This window comes from Phasianus colchicus, chromosome 4 (genome assembly GCF_987193195.1).
Source record: "Phasianus colchicus chromosome 4, bPhaCol1.hap1.1, whole genome shotgun sequence".
Classification (NCBI taxonomy): Eukaryota; Metazoa; Chordata; class Aves; order Galliformes; family Phasianidae; genus Phasianus; species Phasianus colchicus.
In genome coordinates this window covers 61,665,200-61,683,613 of record NC_143439.1, presented here as the reverse complement: position 1 = coordinate 61,683,613, position 18,414 = coordinate 61,665,200, and the positions used below count along the sequence as shown (strand labels likewise).

General features: G+C 38.4%; 1 protein-coding gene across 9 annotated transcripts in view; it reads right to left on the bottom strand.

Moving 5' to 3' along the window:
- The window catches only part of SORCS2 (sortilin related VPS10 domain containing receptor 2), a 564,376-nt gene that overhangs the window by 211,696 nt on the left and 334,266 nt on the right, over nucleotides 1-18,414 (bottom strand). For all 9 annotated transcript variants that reach the window (XM_090139694.1, XM_090139696.1, XM_090139695.1 and 6 more), the window contains one exon: nucleotides 2,857-2,956. In XM_090139694.1, the coding sequence (XP_089995820.1) occupies nucleotides 2,857-2,956 (100 nt within the window). The remainder of the gene's footprint in view (nucleotides 1-2,856; nucleotides 2,957-18,414) is intronic.

Genomic DNA, 18,414 nt, shown 5'->3' with positions numbered 1-18,414 from the left:
TGGAGCACTATCTGGTTCTAACCTCTGCACTTGCAAATGCACTTAATCATAAACACCATTATGATTCTGTGGAATTTTAACTGCTTGACAAATGGCACAGGGAAGATAAGAAGTATCAAATCTTTTTTTCTGACTCATCTTAAAAAAAGTACAAATGAGCAATTCATAGGGTTCAAAAATTTCCAGTAGAATTTCACATTTTCTGTCTAAAGATCACTTGTAAATCCATTGGTCTTTATAGCATAATTATACCTCAAAGACTGCAGGCATATTGAGTGAAAATCTAATGCACTCCAAAAGCTGGTATATAGGCAGAGATAAACCTGAAGAAATAATGCTAACCTAAGAACTAGACTGGAGCCTTGTTGTAAATATTTAATTTAATTCCTTTAAAAAAATAATAATAATCTATCTCTGTGTGAACTCACTGAACTTGCTGAACACCCACTAGAGTAACAAAGTCACATTCAAGTCCATTCAGTCTTACTTTAGAAAGTACAATAAACTATGACCTTAATAGGATAAACTGCCTAGAGGGACCCAAGTTTCTCTATGGACTACAGAAGAAGAAGGGCTGACAAAACACCTAAATTCTACCCTACACCTAAATGAAAATCAGGTGAGATTAAAGATCTGATGACAATGAGGTAGAAATGTGGAGCATTATATTTGCAGTATCAGTTCTTCCACAGAGGAGGTATACAACATGTAAACAAAATGAAAGCACAGAATAACACTTAATATGCAAAGTATTCAAAAAATCCCTGTCAATGGCTTTTATCTTTGCTTTCATGCACATTCCCAGTCCATAATCACTAAGTGATAGCATGGGACCACTTATGCTTTAAATTTAAAGTGCATGTTCAGTGCCAGGAAGCACAGTCAGCACTCCATCACAGCTCCCAGTTTCAACATATTTCAAAAGATGTGTACTGGTTGAAGAAAACCCACACCACAGCAATCTGAAGTCTAGTAACATCAGTATAGAGTCAAATCCTGAGATTTCTGCTCAGGAAATGTTTTGCAACTGTGCTGAAGAAGAGAGGTAAGGGAGAAATTTTCTTCTATCTTTCCAAAAGAATTTTTTGAAATCAGCTGGTAACATTTGTGAACAATGACAAAGTTCTTGTGAAATGGAGACTTCCCACTCACTTGCTATGCGTGACCCCAAGCACTCCAAGACCAGCTTGAAGATGTCGGCTACATTGTTTGATCCTCATCCTTTCAGCTTTATTACAACCATGTACATGTGTATATATGTACATTTACATGTATACACATATCTCCTTCTGGAATAACTTGGAGATCCTAGAAATCCTTTGTTTTTCTGCTTTTGTTCTTTGCATACTACTGAACACCATCTACTGAGAAGCAAAACTCAACATAAAAGTAGCATATTTAATGACTACCCCCCCCCCCCCCCAAAAAAAAAAAAAAAGACTATCAGAAGTGGATTGCAATATAATATTAGTTCACCAAGCTGAATTTATATCTCTAAGGTCTTCAAGTTGCCTTGTGTAGAAAACAGGTTTTTCTAAGACAGTGTTGAAACGAGAGATGTTTTTTGTAAACCTCAGTGTGTCCTTCAGGCTTGAAACTCAGCAGTGATTTTAACACTGTTTATTTTGCCAGACAACTGGCACAATCACACAGTCACTGACATGCTATACAGGCTTTTATGCTCTAGCTGGGTGAGATGGGAAAAATTTCCCACTGAGCTCTCATCCTTTTAGCTTTCAATCCAGAAACTGAAATGAGTAAAGACTTTTTTTTAATTCTTTTTGGACTTGAAATAAACAGTAAATCTTAGTTTTGAGACAGACAGTGCACAGAATCTTCACATGTTTGGTGGTAGTTCCACTCCAATAAATAATTTCTGACTTTGAAGCAGATTAAAAATATGTTATCTAGGCATAGTATAGCTTGGTCACACACACACACACAAAAACCAGTCACAATTGCAAGAGAAATGAAATATGTACTTAAGAATCCAGGCAGCCTCACCAAATTCCACTGATTTTTCATTAAGCAGAATAGACAGATAATCACAACTAAGACTGTCCTTCCAATCAGTGGCCTCTGCATGAAATCAATTCTTCTGTATTACACTGTAGTTAAAAGGCCCCTATCAAGAGAAAATTCTTACTTCACAAAAGAACCACTGCGTTTGTGTTATTCACAATGTATTTCACTATTCTTGCAGTTTAAATTTTGCAGACATAGAAGGGTTGTTGTTACTGTTTTTTTCCTCATAATCACTCTTTTTGTTGCTCCTAATATAGCATCCATTGAAAATATACTCAATGGGTCGATTTCATTCCCACTTATAAAGTCCACTTAATCTTTTAAAGAGCCATGAAAAGGTTCTTGGTTCAGTAATGATGTGGGAACATTTTTTAAGAAACAGTTTGAAGGAGAGGTGTTTGTTATTTTTTAATTAAGGTTTTAAACAGGATAAACATCATTTTAGATGACAGACTGTCCCATTCCTATACATAATACTCAGGAACATCCAAAAGGACTTTGAAATCATATAAAAAGAATGAAGAGGTTTTATGCTTGACCCAGAATTTGTGTGGATGTTTGACAATCTACAGGATTTGCTTTTCCTTTCTGTGGAAAATTCTATGGAAAACCCATACCCAGGAGTTAGTAGCCACAAAAGTTTTCATGCCATTTTTCCCCTTCTGTATTATTCAGAAGGGGAAATATTCCACTTCAATACATCACAGATAAACCTAAGGTAACCAGCTACTTGGTGAAAACCATTCCCCTATATTTTAAAGCTGATAAAACATTTCACATACATAGTCACAGTTTCCTCTGCAGTACAAAACACCATTTTTTGCCACATACCTTTTTTTTGTTGGTGGGACAAATGTAGAAATTGTCAATAACAGTGGCAATCCCAGGCTGTAGATTCAACTTTGTGTATAACGTCCCAAAATCTGAGGACCTGTAAGAAATCAAACATCTATAAGCACTTTCTTCAACACAGAAATGCTCTGAGGAAAATAAGTAAATAAACAAGTAAAAGATCACTTTGTATAACTATCCTTCTTCATTACTCCTCTGCTACTCTTTTGTTCTCTTCTTTGCTCATTAGCTATTAAGAGAAACCTGCCAGTATGGGAATATTTTTCCAGATCTGAAAAGATATCACTAGCTCTGTCTTTATGTCACAGGCCTATGCAGTGCTAGTTTTCATCCTGTCACTATCCAGAGCAGTCTCAGAAGTGCAAAACATACAACTCTCCATCACCACCCACCCACAAGTTTTGAAAAAATTGCTAAGCAGAGCAAAGGCTTGTATGTGAATACTAACAGAACCTGCTCAACTTTGCAGAAAAAAAAGAATAGCTCATTTCAGAACCTGGTTTTGTGTAAAGAATAATTTGGCCTAAGATCTGGGAGGCTTTGGTATTGACAAAAGTATCTACTCCTGAAGTTCTTTTTCAGAGGATCAGTATAGTTCTGAATAAATAAAATCAAAGCAGGTACTTGACCATCAGTATTTCTTACAAACTAAGCTATGAATATTACAAATTTGAGCAGAAACTGTATGGTACTCCTGAAAACCTGACAGCAAGAAATGACATTTGGTTTAGGTTCCTGCATCTGCAGTGCCAAGTATAAAATCAATGATCAAGTAAAACGTTAGTTTAGCAAAATGTTAATAAGCAAAACTCAAAGCAAGTCACATCCAAAATTAAATCACTTTGGATGAAGCCTCATTTGTTCTGCATAGCATCAAATTACACCATATGGTGTCTCCATATTTACAATTTTTCCCTTCTTATTTGGAAGGGGACTCATCTAAGGCATTTGTCCCTTTCTCCACCAAGAAGTTTTCCCTAAGACAGATGGTTGGTGGGTGAACTTCCATGCCATTACATTCTCCTCTCTGGAATAACCATCTCTTTTTAAACAGGACTGAAGATGCCCTGTCAGGTATCTCTTGAATACACACTTTTTATTGTTCCTTACTGGGCTCTTTCTTGCATACTCCTTGCCCAGGTGAGTTATTGCTGATGTTCATATGGACATGACTGAGTAAAGCAAGAGGGAAAAGTGAGACAAGGAATCCTTAGCTCACTATGTCCTTGACAGGTGGCATAGAGCAGATCTCCTTCAAGCTACACAAAGCAGAACAGTCCCCGCTTGCCTGCAGGAGGGCACCTGGCCTCCATCTGCCCATGTCCCCATCCCACCAAGAAGGTCACTTAATCCAGAGGATGTGGTATGAACGTAGAGATGGCTACTTTGCTATCACTCATCCAATTATCCCCATGTTGCAGGAACTTCTGTGGTCTTGGAGTAGTTTTTGTCATCATCAAAAACATGAGGCACAAAATTACAGAATCAGAGAATGGCTTGGGTTGCAAGGGACCTCATGGACCATCAAATTCCAACTTCCCTACCACATGCAAAATGTTACAGTATGTCTAGATTATGCTCAAAGGCACAAAAGTAAATAATCATGTGTATTTACCTTATTCACCTGCCCTGTGTATGGGTAAAAAATGACTGTGAAACACAGATCATACTCACAGCCTGAAGCCAAAAGTATATTTTATAGTCACAACTGAACAGATTAGTTCTATAATATAGTTTTGTTTGCAGATACATAACAGTGCATTACAAAAAGTAATGTAATCAGAGTACTTCGGTTCAGACCAATAATGATGTAGAAATCAAATACATACAATTGCACTGCACAGGGTATTTAGCAATAAGCTAATTAAAGTTCTAAGGGGAATAGGGTGGACAGTGCTAAATCTGATTTGCCAGAGGTGTTTGACAGAAAAGAAATTGAAGGAAAGAGTAAAATACTGACTTCAGCCAGATGTACTGAAATCATGCAGAACAAGTATGCATGCTGGAAACTGAGCCCCAGATATTCTCTTTGAGGAAATAATATCAGGTCAGTGGCTTGCCCAGTAATAAAATCCTGAAATCATTCTCTGATCCTTAAAGATGATCTAATTTACCTTGAAGAGGTAATTCCAGGATTAATACAATGGGAGATCACTGGAGAGTGACACCACAGGAGTGATGGGGATGGCAACTGCATCAAGATACGAAAAGAGTAGAGGGAGGAAGCCCAAAAAGGATAAAAAGTTCTAGTTTAAAACTTCCTATTCTAATTCTTAGTACTTATAAAAAGTATTACAAAGAATAAAGTTATATAAAAAAGTATGCTCAGTTAACAAAGGTATTTTTAGAGAAAGGTAGAAAAACTATAGTGAAAGTTATTAATTTCTTCCATACAAACGAGCTAACTCAAGGGGAAAAAAAAAAATCAGGAAAAAAGAGAAATCTAATTTCAGTCTGACACAATAGGATAATGCATATCCACAAAGATGCACCATGCTGATAGCAGAGTATCAATGGATCTATAGAAAAATTTATTCATACTCATAGACCTTTGAGGTAGCCCAAGAATATCAGCTACTCCTTAAGAAATCTACGTACAAGAGGATGTAGCTCAAGGACATTGCTCAAGGGAAGAACCATCCAAAAGATTAGTTGGCTTTCCAGACCACAACTTTTTTACTTGAGCTATGTGTTCCCTGTTCCCCAACTCTGCATATATAAAGAATTAACATTTTACTAACAGAAGTCTCTGTAATAACTCAGCTGCAGGGTTGGGGAGGATGAATTCTGGGATTGCAGTGCATGCCTGCTTTGGGAATATATTAAGTAGCAGTACAAAATGTATTTTGTACCAAATTAGAAGATAAGTTTTTTGGTTTTTATTTTTCTGTGTGCAAAAAACCCACGATTGTACTATGTCAAAAGTGTTAAGAAGGAAAAAAAAAAAAAGAAAGAAAAAGAAAAAGAAAGGGGAAAAAAAAAAACACATAAACCTTTTGTACTTATCAGGAAAAAGTATTTTCTTTCTTCTCTAGAAATTCATGAAAAAATACTTCAAGGTAAAATGATAAGAGGATACATTTACGATATAAGGAGTAAAAGGAGACTTTAGAAAAATCCTTCCATAGTGCAGTTTATTTGCAGTGGGAGCACAATTGCAGAATTTTATAAACCCAAGCAAGAAGTGAGAGGGAAAGGATCTGCACCAGAGGGTGGTGGGCATGGCCCCAAGCTGCTGGTGCTCAGGGAGTGCTTGAAAGAAGCAATTTCTTAACCATGTGCCTGACCCACAACTCAGAGGGCTGTGAATGCATTGACCATTTTTTCTGTGAGACATTTCAGTGGATACAGAAAGCTACCCACTTGTTATCTCAAACTGACAATTATTCAAGCATGCAATAATTGCTACAGAATATGTGGATAACAGAATCCTAGAGTATCCTGAGTTGGAAGGGACACATAAGGATCCCCGAGTCACAGAATCACCGAATGGCTTAAGGAGGAAACCTTAAACCCCATCCAATTCCAATCCCCTGCCACGGGGAGGGTTGCCCCCACTAGAGCAGGCTGCCCAGAGCTCCATCCAGCCTGGCCCTGAATACCTCCAGAGATGAGGCATCCACAACCTCTTGGGGAAGTATGTTCCAGCACCTCAGCATCCTAAAATTAAAAATTGTCTTCCTAATACCTAACCTAAATCTCCCCTCTTTCAGGTTAAAGCCATTTTCCCTTGTCCTATTAGTCCAACTTCCAATTCCACACAGCATCACCCAAAACCAAAAGCCAGAATGTGAGAGCATTGCCCAAGCACTCCCTGAGCACCAGCAGCTTGGGGCCATGCCCACCGCCCTCTGGTGCAGATCCTTTCCCTAACCCCCACCTGCCCCTCCCCTGACACAGCTCTGTGCCATTCCCTCTGGTCCTCTCACTGTAACCAGAGAGCAGAGATCAGCGCTGCCCCTCTGCTCCCCTTGAAGAGCTGCAGCTGCCATGAGGTCTCTCAGCCTCCCCAGCTTGGGCTGACCAAACTGAGAGACCTCATACAACCTGTTTCTGACAGGCTTTCCCACGAGGTAATAGATCCTTTGGAAGTGTATGCATCTGCTGAAGTATGTGTCATTATTCATCTTTGTGTTCAAGGAAAAATCACTTGTCACTCTGCGAACACTGTGTTGAAATAGCAATCACTAAAATAAAACAATATTACAGCACTGACAGAATCGTGTCTTTTTATCTTGTTTTAATACAATGAGCTCAAATATAGTTGGGAAACCTTCCAAATGGCACAAAAATTTACCCTGATGAAAAACAAGAAATCTCAAAACCCCCTGAACTCTGGGGAACTGCTAAAATGTAATTGTTTTAACTGAGCTAAAATAAATCTATGCCTTGTACAGCTCAAAGCTGTACCTTAACTCTGAGTCTGTACATCTTTCAAACGCTGAGGGAGAAGATATGCAGCAGATACCAAAACAGACGTGAATCAAATGTTTGCCTGTCCAAAATTCACTATCATTATACAGCCTTCCACTGACAACTCATACCTACAGTATTTATGTTAGTTGTCTTTCCAAAAGTTATTTACAAGTATATAGTAAAATAGATATAGCAAACATTAAAATGTAGATGTTAAGATGCTAAGGAAAAATATCTGAAAGGTCAAAATGGCAAAATCCCAAGTAAAATTTTAATCCCAAAGAAACTGTCAACTGAAAACACTTCTTTCTTCCTTAGCAAATATTTTAATCAGATTACCTTTATCTTTTCTCCTTGAAGATTAATTCTACAACCAAATGAACTATACCACAGAATCATCAAGGTTGGAAAAGACCTCCTATATCATCTAGTCCAGTTATCTACAAACCCCCAATATTTCTCCAATAAACCACATTCCTTAGTATATTATCTAAGCTTTTCTTGAATACCTCCAGGGACACTGACACAACCACCTCCCTGGGCAGGCCATTCCAGTACCAACTGCTCTTTTGGAGAATAAATTCTTCCTAATATCCAATTTGAACTTCCTCTGGCACAGCATGAGGCCATTCCTTCTAGTCTTGTTGCTAGTTACGCAGGAGAAGAGGCTGACCTCCACCTTGCTACAGCCCCCTTTTGGGGAGTTGTAAGGAGCGATAAGGTAATTCCGGATCCTCCTCTTCTCCTGACTAAAAAATTCCAGTTCCCTCAGCCCCTTCTTCTAAGACTTGTGCTCCAGATCCCTCACCAGCTTTGCTGCCCTTCTCTGGATGTGCCATTTACCACCACTTTCTAGACCAGCCCCTCAGTCTATTCCCTACCCAGCAAAGAGTGTATCTGTTCAAGCCACAGGCTGCCAGCTTCTCCAGAATACTGTAAAAGACAGTGTCAAAGGCTTTGCTGAAGTGTAGGTAGACCATGCTGGCCTTTTCCTCATCTATCAGGCTGATCACTCACTCATAGAAGGAGACTTGCCATTTTCGAACCCACGCTGGCCTGGTCTAATCCTCTGGTTGTCTTGCACATGTTCTGCAATCTCATGCAAGATTATCTGACCCATAACCTTTCCTGGCACCAATGTCAGGCTGACAGGCAAGCAGTTCCCCAGATCATCCTTATTATCCTTCTTGTAGATGGGATTCACACTGGCAAGTTTCTAATCCCCTGGGATCACTCCAGTTGATCAGAAATGCTGAATAGGTAGTGGAAAGTAGCTTGGCAATCACCTCTGCCAGCACCCTCAGGTGGATCCCATCTGGCCCCATTAACTTCTGACAGTTCAGGCAGAGTAGTAGGTCTCTAACTGTTTCCACATGAAATGTGGGGGATTTACTATGCTCCCCATCCCAGACTTCCACATCATAGGGTAGAGTACCCTGAGGATAACTGGTCTGGCTTTTAAAGACAGATGTAAAGAAGACACTGAGAACCTCAGCATTTTCCTTATCCTCAGTGATACAAGTTCTGCTACTGTACAAGCTGTAATATGTCCAAGATTTCAGGTCCTCCACTTAAAAAAATGGAGACAATACTACCACCTATACTTCAAACATCTGTAAGGAAAATACATAGGCTTCTTATAGGATAGTAAAGGAGTGGAGCTTCTAAAACAGATACATTAGACTAAGCATGTCCAACTCACAGTCTATGGGCCACATGCAGCCTGGCACAGCTTGCAATGCGAGTTGACTGAATAGCATCTGACTTGAAAGTGTGTATGAAGCAAAGATGTGTCACTGAATTCTTCCATGTGGAAATAATTGCACCCACTTACATTCATCAACACTTTCTGAATGTTTATGGAAAACAAACAGTGAATGTGAGCACAGTGAGGTGGTGTATTTCAGCAGAGGTAACAGCAACCATGGGTACCTCCACTGGTACAGATTTTTATGAAAGGATGGGGCACAGATGCTCTTGTTCATTGCTGGTGAAAATGCACAGCTAATGGTAGTGACTGCTGAAAAGTTGTTGAAAAGTAGTGTTCAGTAGCTGAGAGTTTTCTCTATCACATAGAGTTACTGTCCTCTTTATATCTCTTGTAGTTTCCACGGAAATAAATAGGAGGCATTACATTCAGAGCAACCTATGTATATGTGGCCCAAGAAAATTCCTCTTCGCTCAGTTCAGCCGATTGCTTGGGCACCCATATATCAGACATTCCAACAACAAACACCACAAAAAACCCTCCTGAAAGGGAAGTAATCACAAGAATATCATTAAAGTGGTACATGCATACATCTTCATTAACTGAACAACACAGGAGACTTCAAGGACTCTCACATACACAGTGTGGAAATTGCAAAGTCATTGGTTAGCCTCATAAAATCTTTTTGAATACTGCCACCATTCTCTCCCCATAAATCCCCAAGCCTTACTTCACAGTAGAAACACATTATAATGGTTGAGTTCCAATACCTAAATCATCATAATACTCAGGAATTCATGCAGATCAAAGTTTCTTCAACAGCTATACAAGAGTGTGACTTCTAGCAATCCAATTAACAGGTTACTCATCAGCTGCTGGATCTACTGAAGTACCTTCCTCTGCTTTCCATAAAAGTTGAGCCTTTTTGAAGTTATGTGCATTTTTGCCTCTCAAAAATAGAAAAAATATAGAAATGCTTATTTGATTTAATCCGGTTTTACATTATACAGTCAATGGTGCAGACAAGAGCTAACAGATAAACTGTTTACTACTTCAAATTTAGGTGATACAGTGTCTACTTTTTCTTTTTTTTTTTTTTCCTTTTTGCAGTATGAAAAAGAATTTATCCTGGCTTTATTTACCAATCCATTACTCATAATGTTAGCCAGATTTTTAAGAACTGTTTATGTCAACATCCTTTCTGGCTGAAGTTAACTGCTATTGTTGTGTATTACTCTGAGAAGTACAGAAGACAGTACAACCCTGTGTTTATACACTTATGGAAGTTGGTTCCACACTACATACCCATGAAGAGTCCTTTAGTGTCAGTCATTAAATGCAAGCAAAATGAAAAACAAGCAGCTATTTACAGTAACTTTTCAGCAACTCATAAATATACATTCACATCCAACTGTAAAATACTATCTCCAAAAACTCCAAAGAAAACAAACAAACAAACAAACAAAAGCAAAACCTGGATATTTGCCCAGTTAGAACTCAAGGAAAATCAAACTGTACAATGTCTAGAACTGGATTCCACTGAATGTCGAGAATGTACCTGACTCAATCATCTGACCTGAGAGGGAAAACCACTCCTACCAGCCAGAAAAAAAAAAAAAAAGAATTAGGCTGCTAGTTACTTCAGCAAGACAGGTCTTCCCTTCAAAACTATGGTTACTAACTTCAAAACAAGGAAGGAACAAGATACTGCCTTGTTTTGCAGTGTGCTTAAAAATAAAAGACAAAAGCTAAACGATGCTACATAGGACTGACAATCTGCTCCTCAGTGCTACACAGGACCTGGTCTGACTGACTCATACTGGCATACCAGGCTGCGGCGTTCTGTCCTGATGTTGCAATTGCCTTTGCAGAAAGTTATTTCCAATCTCAGCCTCCACAATCTCACTCTGTCTCAGAGTGACCCAGGCAAAATCTTATCACAGTACAGAAAATTGATGGTATCTTTAAGGGAACGTGGAAGGTGTCTTGCAATGAGGGTGATATTTGACACAGAAATGTGGCACAGAAATTTAAGTTACAATTCTTCTTTCCCTACATATCATGCTTTCTCTTGCTCTGTTGTGGATTTATCATGCATTTTTATTTGGTTATTACTTACAGCCAAACTACTTATTCTGTACAGCGTATGTGCATGTTTTGAAACTCCTACAGATAGCAGTGCTGTGTCTTCAACATATGCTATGGATCTCCCAGGGCTGTATTTAAACATTCCTGCTCTGCACTGCCTTGATGTACACCACCACAGTTATCTTTTGCAGTCCTTCATTAGTCCTTCAATATATCACAAACATCCTGCTCATTACCCTATTATCGAGCTGCTTATCAGTTACATTTTTAAGCTCCTCATTACTTTGCTGCACAGCTCCAGTAATTAGGCTTCATATTTTACAGGCTTCCACAACACTGCATTAGTTTCCATTAGCTGCAATCACCGATTTTTCTCACGGAAATGGTTAGTTTAGGTGGGACATCTATTTTGAAACTAGTGCCTTGCTGTATTAATTCAATTCCAAAAGCACAGAAAACACTGATGGCACATATGAGAAGGTACACTGTGAAGCCACACTCAACATACACAGCTCTTTGCAACGAATACACTCAACCATATAACACAGTATCATTGGGACAAGGAAGCCAAGACACATTGAGGAAGACAAAAATATGCTAAAATGTAATTCTCAAAAGTTACATTTACTAAGAAGATTGCCAGAAGCAGAAACATCTTTGTATCACTTCCAGTATGACTCTTTTTTTGGAAGAGTTGTGATTGGAAATAAAGTAATTACAAAGGAAAATTTCTCATTTGATATACTCTCACGTTCTTTGAGGAAACAGGTTGGTTTAAAAATATTTTCTTGTGAGGCTTGCATGGAACATTAAAATTCTCCACCATGGAAAAACGCTAGGTATTTCCTACAGCCCAGGACTTTTATTTAAACCACTACACGCAGCTAAAATATTTTTGAAACAACTTTATTCTCCCAGAAACAGTCAAGCAAGGCAAGTCCTTGGAAGGCAATAAGGATGTTGGGATATATGAGAAAAGAGAATTTGGCCTTGTGCTTTCTGATCAGAACAGCAAGATTTCTTACTGCAACAAGAACACTTGGGAATTTAAAAAATAACTGATAATACTTTAATAAATTTTATGTGCACATCATCACACATTATGGTGTATTCCTCTATCAATAGGCATTACCAATTGTAGTAATCAGTTACTGAAACTCCAGTAAGTGGAACTCTTCTTTGACTCAATTTTTTTACTTTTCTTCCTGAAGTGCTGACCTCAGCTTTATGATGGCTCTTGGTGAGAGGAGGTAGGGAGTGAATTACAGGGCCAGACTGTAACGCTGTAGAAAGGTAAATGCATCCATCTTTTGTCAATGATTGGACTGTGTTTCTCTGCCACTGAAGCTAAATGCCTGGAAGAACTGTGGGAATATCTGTGCACATTTGTAAAGAAGGAAAATACTCCCAAATAGTAAATAAATACAGATAAACAGACACTGTAGAATGTTAAGCCTTGCGCTGAGTGTATTAAGGACCTAGCAAGTCCCACACAATCATTTCTTGTGGGTTTTTCTGGCATGTTTCTCCAAAACTGCTTGTATATCACAGATTGAGGCTGGGCAATGCTCAAGGGGAGCTCAAGTTAGTCTAAAACATCAGCTTCTGCACCTCCAGTTAAAAGAGTAACCTCCAGTTAAAAGAGTAACCTCAGTTAAAAGAGTAACTGTTCTAAGTTACAACAATTACCCTGGGAACAAAACCTGTACAAGGAATTTTAAGGCATCACTTTGAATCCTCACCGTACCACAGGAGTTCACTGCCTCACTCACGTGGATCTACCATCAAGGTTGCTTTGAGGCATCTGAAGTCATGAAAATTTCCACACAGTTAAACAAGCTCACATTTTCCAAACAGCCATTAAAAGCAGTGTGTCTGCTACCTGACCTGCTGCTTTGCAAACACAGCGGTTCCACATACAGTTACCAACAGTGGAGCACACTTTGTGAAGCTGCAACCACCACTTCAGCAGGATATGTTTCTGCTACTTGCTGATGACCTCAGCCATAATCTCCTAATAGCCTCTGACAATTCCAGTCCCTCTCCTGTGGCTGCAGTTACACCTGGGGAGGGCTTGGCCCATCAGCTGAAGCTTGGCCTGCTGTCGGACTTGGCAAGCAAGCAGCAATAAAACCCCAGCAGATGTTTCTGCTTTTATAGCAGCTCTTCCAAACCCATGGCCAGACATAAATCCAAAATAGATCCAGAAAAGAGACAAACAGTGCCACCATCATGGCTCTTAAAATTAGACTGCAAAACCATCCTTGTCTGCAGGACTCTGAGACACCAATAGTAGCAGCAGGTGAAGTGTTCCCATAAACTATGTGGACATATAAACAAGGGGCAGCCACAGCAAATGTAGCACTGTATCACAGTTTGCTAGGAAACAGAATGCAAAGACAAATACATGCATTTACACAAGAGTTTCCAAACTGAGATTGCACTCCATAGCAACAAGTCCAGGAAGCAGGTGATTTTATGGCCATTAACACTTTCATGTGTACCTGTGATGCTTCCACACTATGGTCATCAATGTTCTAAAAATAAATCAGAAAGATGATCCTTGGCAGAAGTAGCATTCTGCAGACACGCCATTCTGGATCTGTTTTGTGAAAAGGCAGTGGCAGTAAGAGTACATTTACAGCTGACATTGTGTTTTAACAGAGTGGGTGATATATGTCAGGGTGACGTGCTAATACATTTGTTCACTCGATGATGACTAACTGCTAACTGAAGCTCAGTCCACGATAAATTGTTGCCATGTAATTTCACATGAAAGTGAAAACAACCCCCACAGAATAAGATTAACTCTTTACATTTAAAACAACACAAAGAGCACTCAAGGAGCTGAAAACTTCAATCACATTCTTGTCAAGCAATCAGGCAGATCAGGAAGGGAAAAAAGTGACCCTACATCTAAAAAGGAGTTCTTTTTGAATGAGTGAAGATTGTTACATGTTGTCCTGCTTTCCCTAGCAGCTACTTTTCAAGCTTAGATGAAACAGCCCTGCAGGTGTTCAGGGTCTCCCATGGAGGTTGGAGGCCTACTTGACTCCAGGAGTTCTGTGCTGGTAGATGCTCTGAGTGACCAAGTAAATTAAAGGTTCTGGACCACTAACAGCTCTAGATAGAGGTCAGCAGAGAAAGAGATCATTGGGATCTTCAGACACTTCAGCTACAAGAGCCTGAATCCCATCATGAAGATGAAGGCTGGAAGCTAAATGAGTGCTGGCATATGGAGAACAGCCCCTGCTTCTACAGGTCTGTGAGTACAGAATACATTCAGTACCCTGAAAGCAAATGTGGGACTAGACATCAACATATTGAACTGGCTATGTCTGACAACTAAACAGCTGCAGGAAGAAGGGCAGGTGACAGTAGTTGAGGACACTCCACTCCAGTGGATGGGGCACCCATCTGTTGACTTGATCTGCTGTGCTGTCTGTCAACCCTTGGATCTGGGAAGTGGTAGAGACACAGCTGAGCTTTTTCTGTTCCTTAATTTTTTTAACCCCTGTTGCTCTTTCTTATGGGCACCAATAAGACTGCTAGGGAAGCTGTAAGAATATACCAACTGTGACTACACAGACCTGGAGGCAAAGAAACCAAAGAGGACCCAGGTTGTTTTCTCCTCAGTTCTCCTATTGCGGGGCAAAGCACTTGAGAAGGCAAGAATGGATCCTCCAAGTTAAAATTTAGTTGTGCCCCTGATGTCGACAACAGTGATTTGGTTTTTACTACCATAGGATCCTCTCTGGAGATCAAGGATTGCTAGAGACAGAGAAGAACAAATGTTGAACAAATCAGTATTCTCTTTTGTAAGAAACATTTGATGCTGCAGTGTAAGTTAAACAACACATCCTGTAAGTCTTGGATTTTCACTGAAGTAACACTGATCAGAAAGAAATAAAAAAAATTCTGGTCCCAGCTCTGATATCTTTGTAAAGTCACACAATCACCTGTAGTGATTGCTACCAAAACTCTACAGGAAATAAGAAAGATTCTTATGTGAGAACTTCCTCTGGACCACAGCACTTTACTCTTTTGGGGAAGAAGGAAATGTTATGAGCGCTATGTACAGGAAAATTTTGTAGTTCTATCTGTTGACGTGTATTCTTCTTAAATACTACTAAAGTAAACTGGCCATATGAAGTTATTACTAAGAAAAACTTCAACAGATATCACTTAGTTAAAACAAGAGACACCTTTCACAATCAAACTCTACAATAATTTCCAAAATATCCCTACAAAATCTTTACAGCTGCCCCAAATGTTTACGAAAACTGTAAGAGGCAATTACTTTTCACAGTTATTTACATCAGGAAATATGCCTGAGGGGCATTTTAATTCCTGTAATTAGTCTCTTCACATGACCACTTCCAGTCTTAATGGTGTTTTCCAAGCACTAACTGTATCAGCAGATCTTGAGCTAATTAAAAGCACACAACACCCATCTAGCTTTGCAGTTAATTATATGACAAGAAAGGAGGGCAGCAAGGATGTTGGACATCGGTTTACATGTACACCAGAATCAAAACTGTACGGTTACAGAATATGCAATGAAACTGGAGAAAATCCGTATCTCTGCAGAAGTGTTATATATCCACCGAGACAGCAAAATAATTCTTTTTCTTTTCAATAAAAAGAATCACTTCCTAGGTTAATTTGTTTACTATTTATTACTTCTCATCCACTGTGCTAAGATTCCCCAATGCGGAAATGGGTTCTCACTTGAAAGACTGTATAGATGTAGGAAGGACTACCTATATCTTGAAAAGCTCACAAAGTAATCTAACAAAAGATAAATAAATAGCCTTTCCGGAACCAGAAGGATTAGCAAAAAAGGAAGAAGCTTAATGTCTTGTAGGAAATCTGAGGCAGACCCACAGAACTACCGCCATGCTTCCTGAAGATCTCTTCCAGCATTTCATTTCAAGAACCAAGATTTTTTTCTCTTCTATCTAGACTGAGCCAGGCTGAATGACAAGATATAAACAGACTTTTATTTTCTTTTTACTGAGACAAACCCTGATTACCACCAGTGAAATGATGACCAAATGAAAAGGCTTCACAATACATTTCTACAGATGTGTGTAATATCTTCACTGTTGAATGCTTCTGAAGTCAATTCACATATAAGCACTTTCTATTTTGTATAATTTTTAATATTCTGTGCTACTAAAAATGACAGATCTCAGTCATAATATTGTTGTTCCTATACATTTACTTAGAGAAAAAAGGGAATCTGTCTAAGTTTAGACAGTGTTCTACTGTTAAACTGGTATACTGTCTGTCTTTGAAATTACCACTGATTAACCTGTCTGTAACATCTGATCCTATAAAATGAATGAAACAGAAAAATTTAGGAAAGGAAACAAAGCTGCACCACAGGGCAGACTAAAAAGTTCCAGAAATCTTCAGCAGAAAGCTTGAGGAAAATGACCAAGCTTCTGAGCTAGTATTTGCCAAATGCCTTGACAGTGTAGCTTGCATACTCATACAAAAGTATATTTGATAACCAAAAATAAATAAATAAATAAAAAATATTGAGGCAGTAAATGAGCAGCTCTAAGTGACCACTACTAAAACCTGATAATTCTTAGATGAAATTTCCCTGTCTTACTTATTTTAATTATTTTAATATATATTCTTCTAGGAGCAAGAAAATAGAAAACTTTGGCAAAATAGATTTTTCCTCTTTCTGAATTTCACTTTAAGACTTTGACAAGATCCTTTTGATCACTTTTAAACTGTGGAAGAGCATCTTCAATATCAGACGATCATATTTCCCAACTATATATAATAGCTGTCATTAGTTCATTAACAACCAGTCCAAGGATACCAAAATGGGCATCATGCACACACATTTTTCAAGATATAATTTTGTCATGTTCAGTTCTCTTCTCTTTATTAAGAAGTTGGTAGTAAAACTGATTGATGGGTAGTCTTATTGTACCAGGAGGACTTGTCATTCAACTCTTTGACCTTGTCTTCACACTAACAGTCGAGTGTCTTTGAAATCTGTTTACTTCAGAATTTACAAGAGTATTAATGACAGGACGTCAGCACTTTTCAGGTTTAAAAAGACCTAATAATAGTAAATTAGCTTGGACAGTAGGGTCATCCGTAATGTACTTTAACAGAGAGAGACAAACTTCATTATTCCACTTTATGATTTAGGAGAAGTAGAGCAATTCTTAAGCTACTTTTTATTATGTTTATTTTTTTTTATTGATGAACATTATTCTTTGAGGCTAAGGTAGGCCAAATTATGTGACAACAAATAAAAGGTATTCTGACAAAGGACTTGAAAAATGCAATGCCCTTTCAACAGTTACAGAACCCAAAAAGCTGAGTCATTTCCTATTGAACAAGGTCTGAGAAAACTTGAGAAAACTTGAGAAGCAGCCTATCTGACTCGGAGCAGATTTAATCTTTTATCATTATGTCCAATGCACAAAATAGGAACTATTTGTGCCTCTGTCATGCACATGGGACCTCAATTCCTGCAGTTCAGTTTCATAAAAATGAGACATACAGACTTAAGGAGGGAGGAAGGAAATCTTTCTCAATGGCAACAGTTTTCTTTGTTAGCAGTATTATATTAAAACATATAAGGTAATTTTTATTAATGTGTTTATTTTGTATTTGTTAAGGACCTTTTTCTTTGCTGCATAGCTATCTCAGGAGGAAAAGTCATCTTTTGTTCCATCTCCTTCCAGTGGAGAGTTGCACTCTCCCTGTTTACCTTTTCATGATTTCAGTTACTGCACCATGTGAGATTAGGAAGAATAATGCAAACTATGATAATCAAATGACCTACCAAATCCCAGAGAAATTGTCCTCAAACATTAATGCTTTGTCTACAGAAATGTAGTAATCTGGTAGAGCAATGAACAGTCACGTCACACCTGTATTTGCATTGGCCACATATGGTCTATTCAGTAGCTGTGTGCAGACAGCATTTTGATTAGTACTTAAAGATTCTAATTGTTTTTCTCTAGTTTTAGTTTTTGAATTTACCTCAAATCCTTCTAACATTTCACTCATTTACACAGATAAGTGCACATGCAAATCAGCTGAGCTTCAGAGTCCTCAATATTCTTCAAACTGTGCAAGTGATCAGAGAAACTTCTGGTTTTGCATCAATAAAGTATAAAAATAGAGCAATATCAATGCCTATTGCCTTTAAGAAAGTGAAGATGTAAAAGTGAGGGTTAGTACTATATGATCATAAGGAGATGTAAATTATTATACTAAGAGGTCAAATAATAAGCAGGTTTTCATTGTCTATTCTGTTAGGAATGCAAATTATAAGCAAGGGA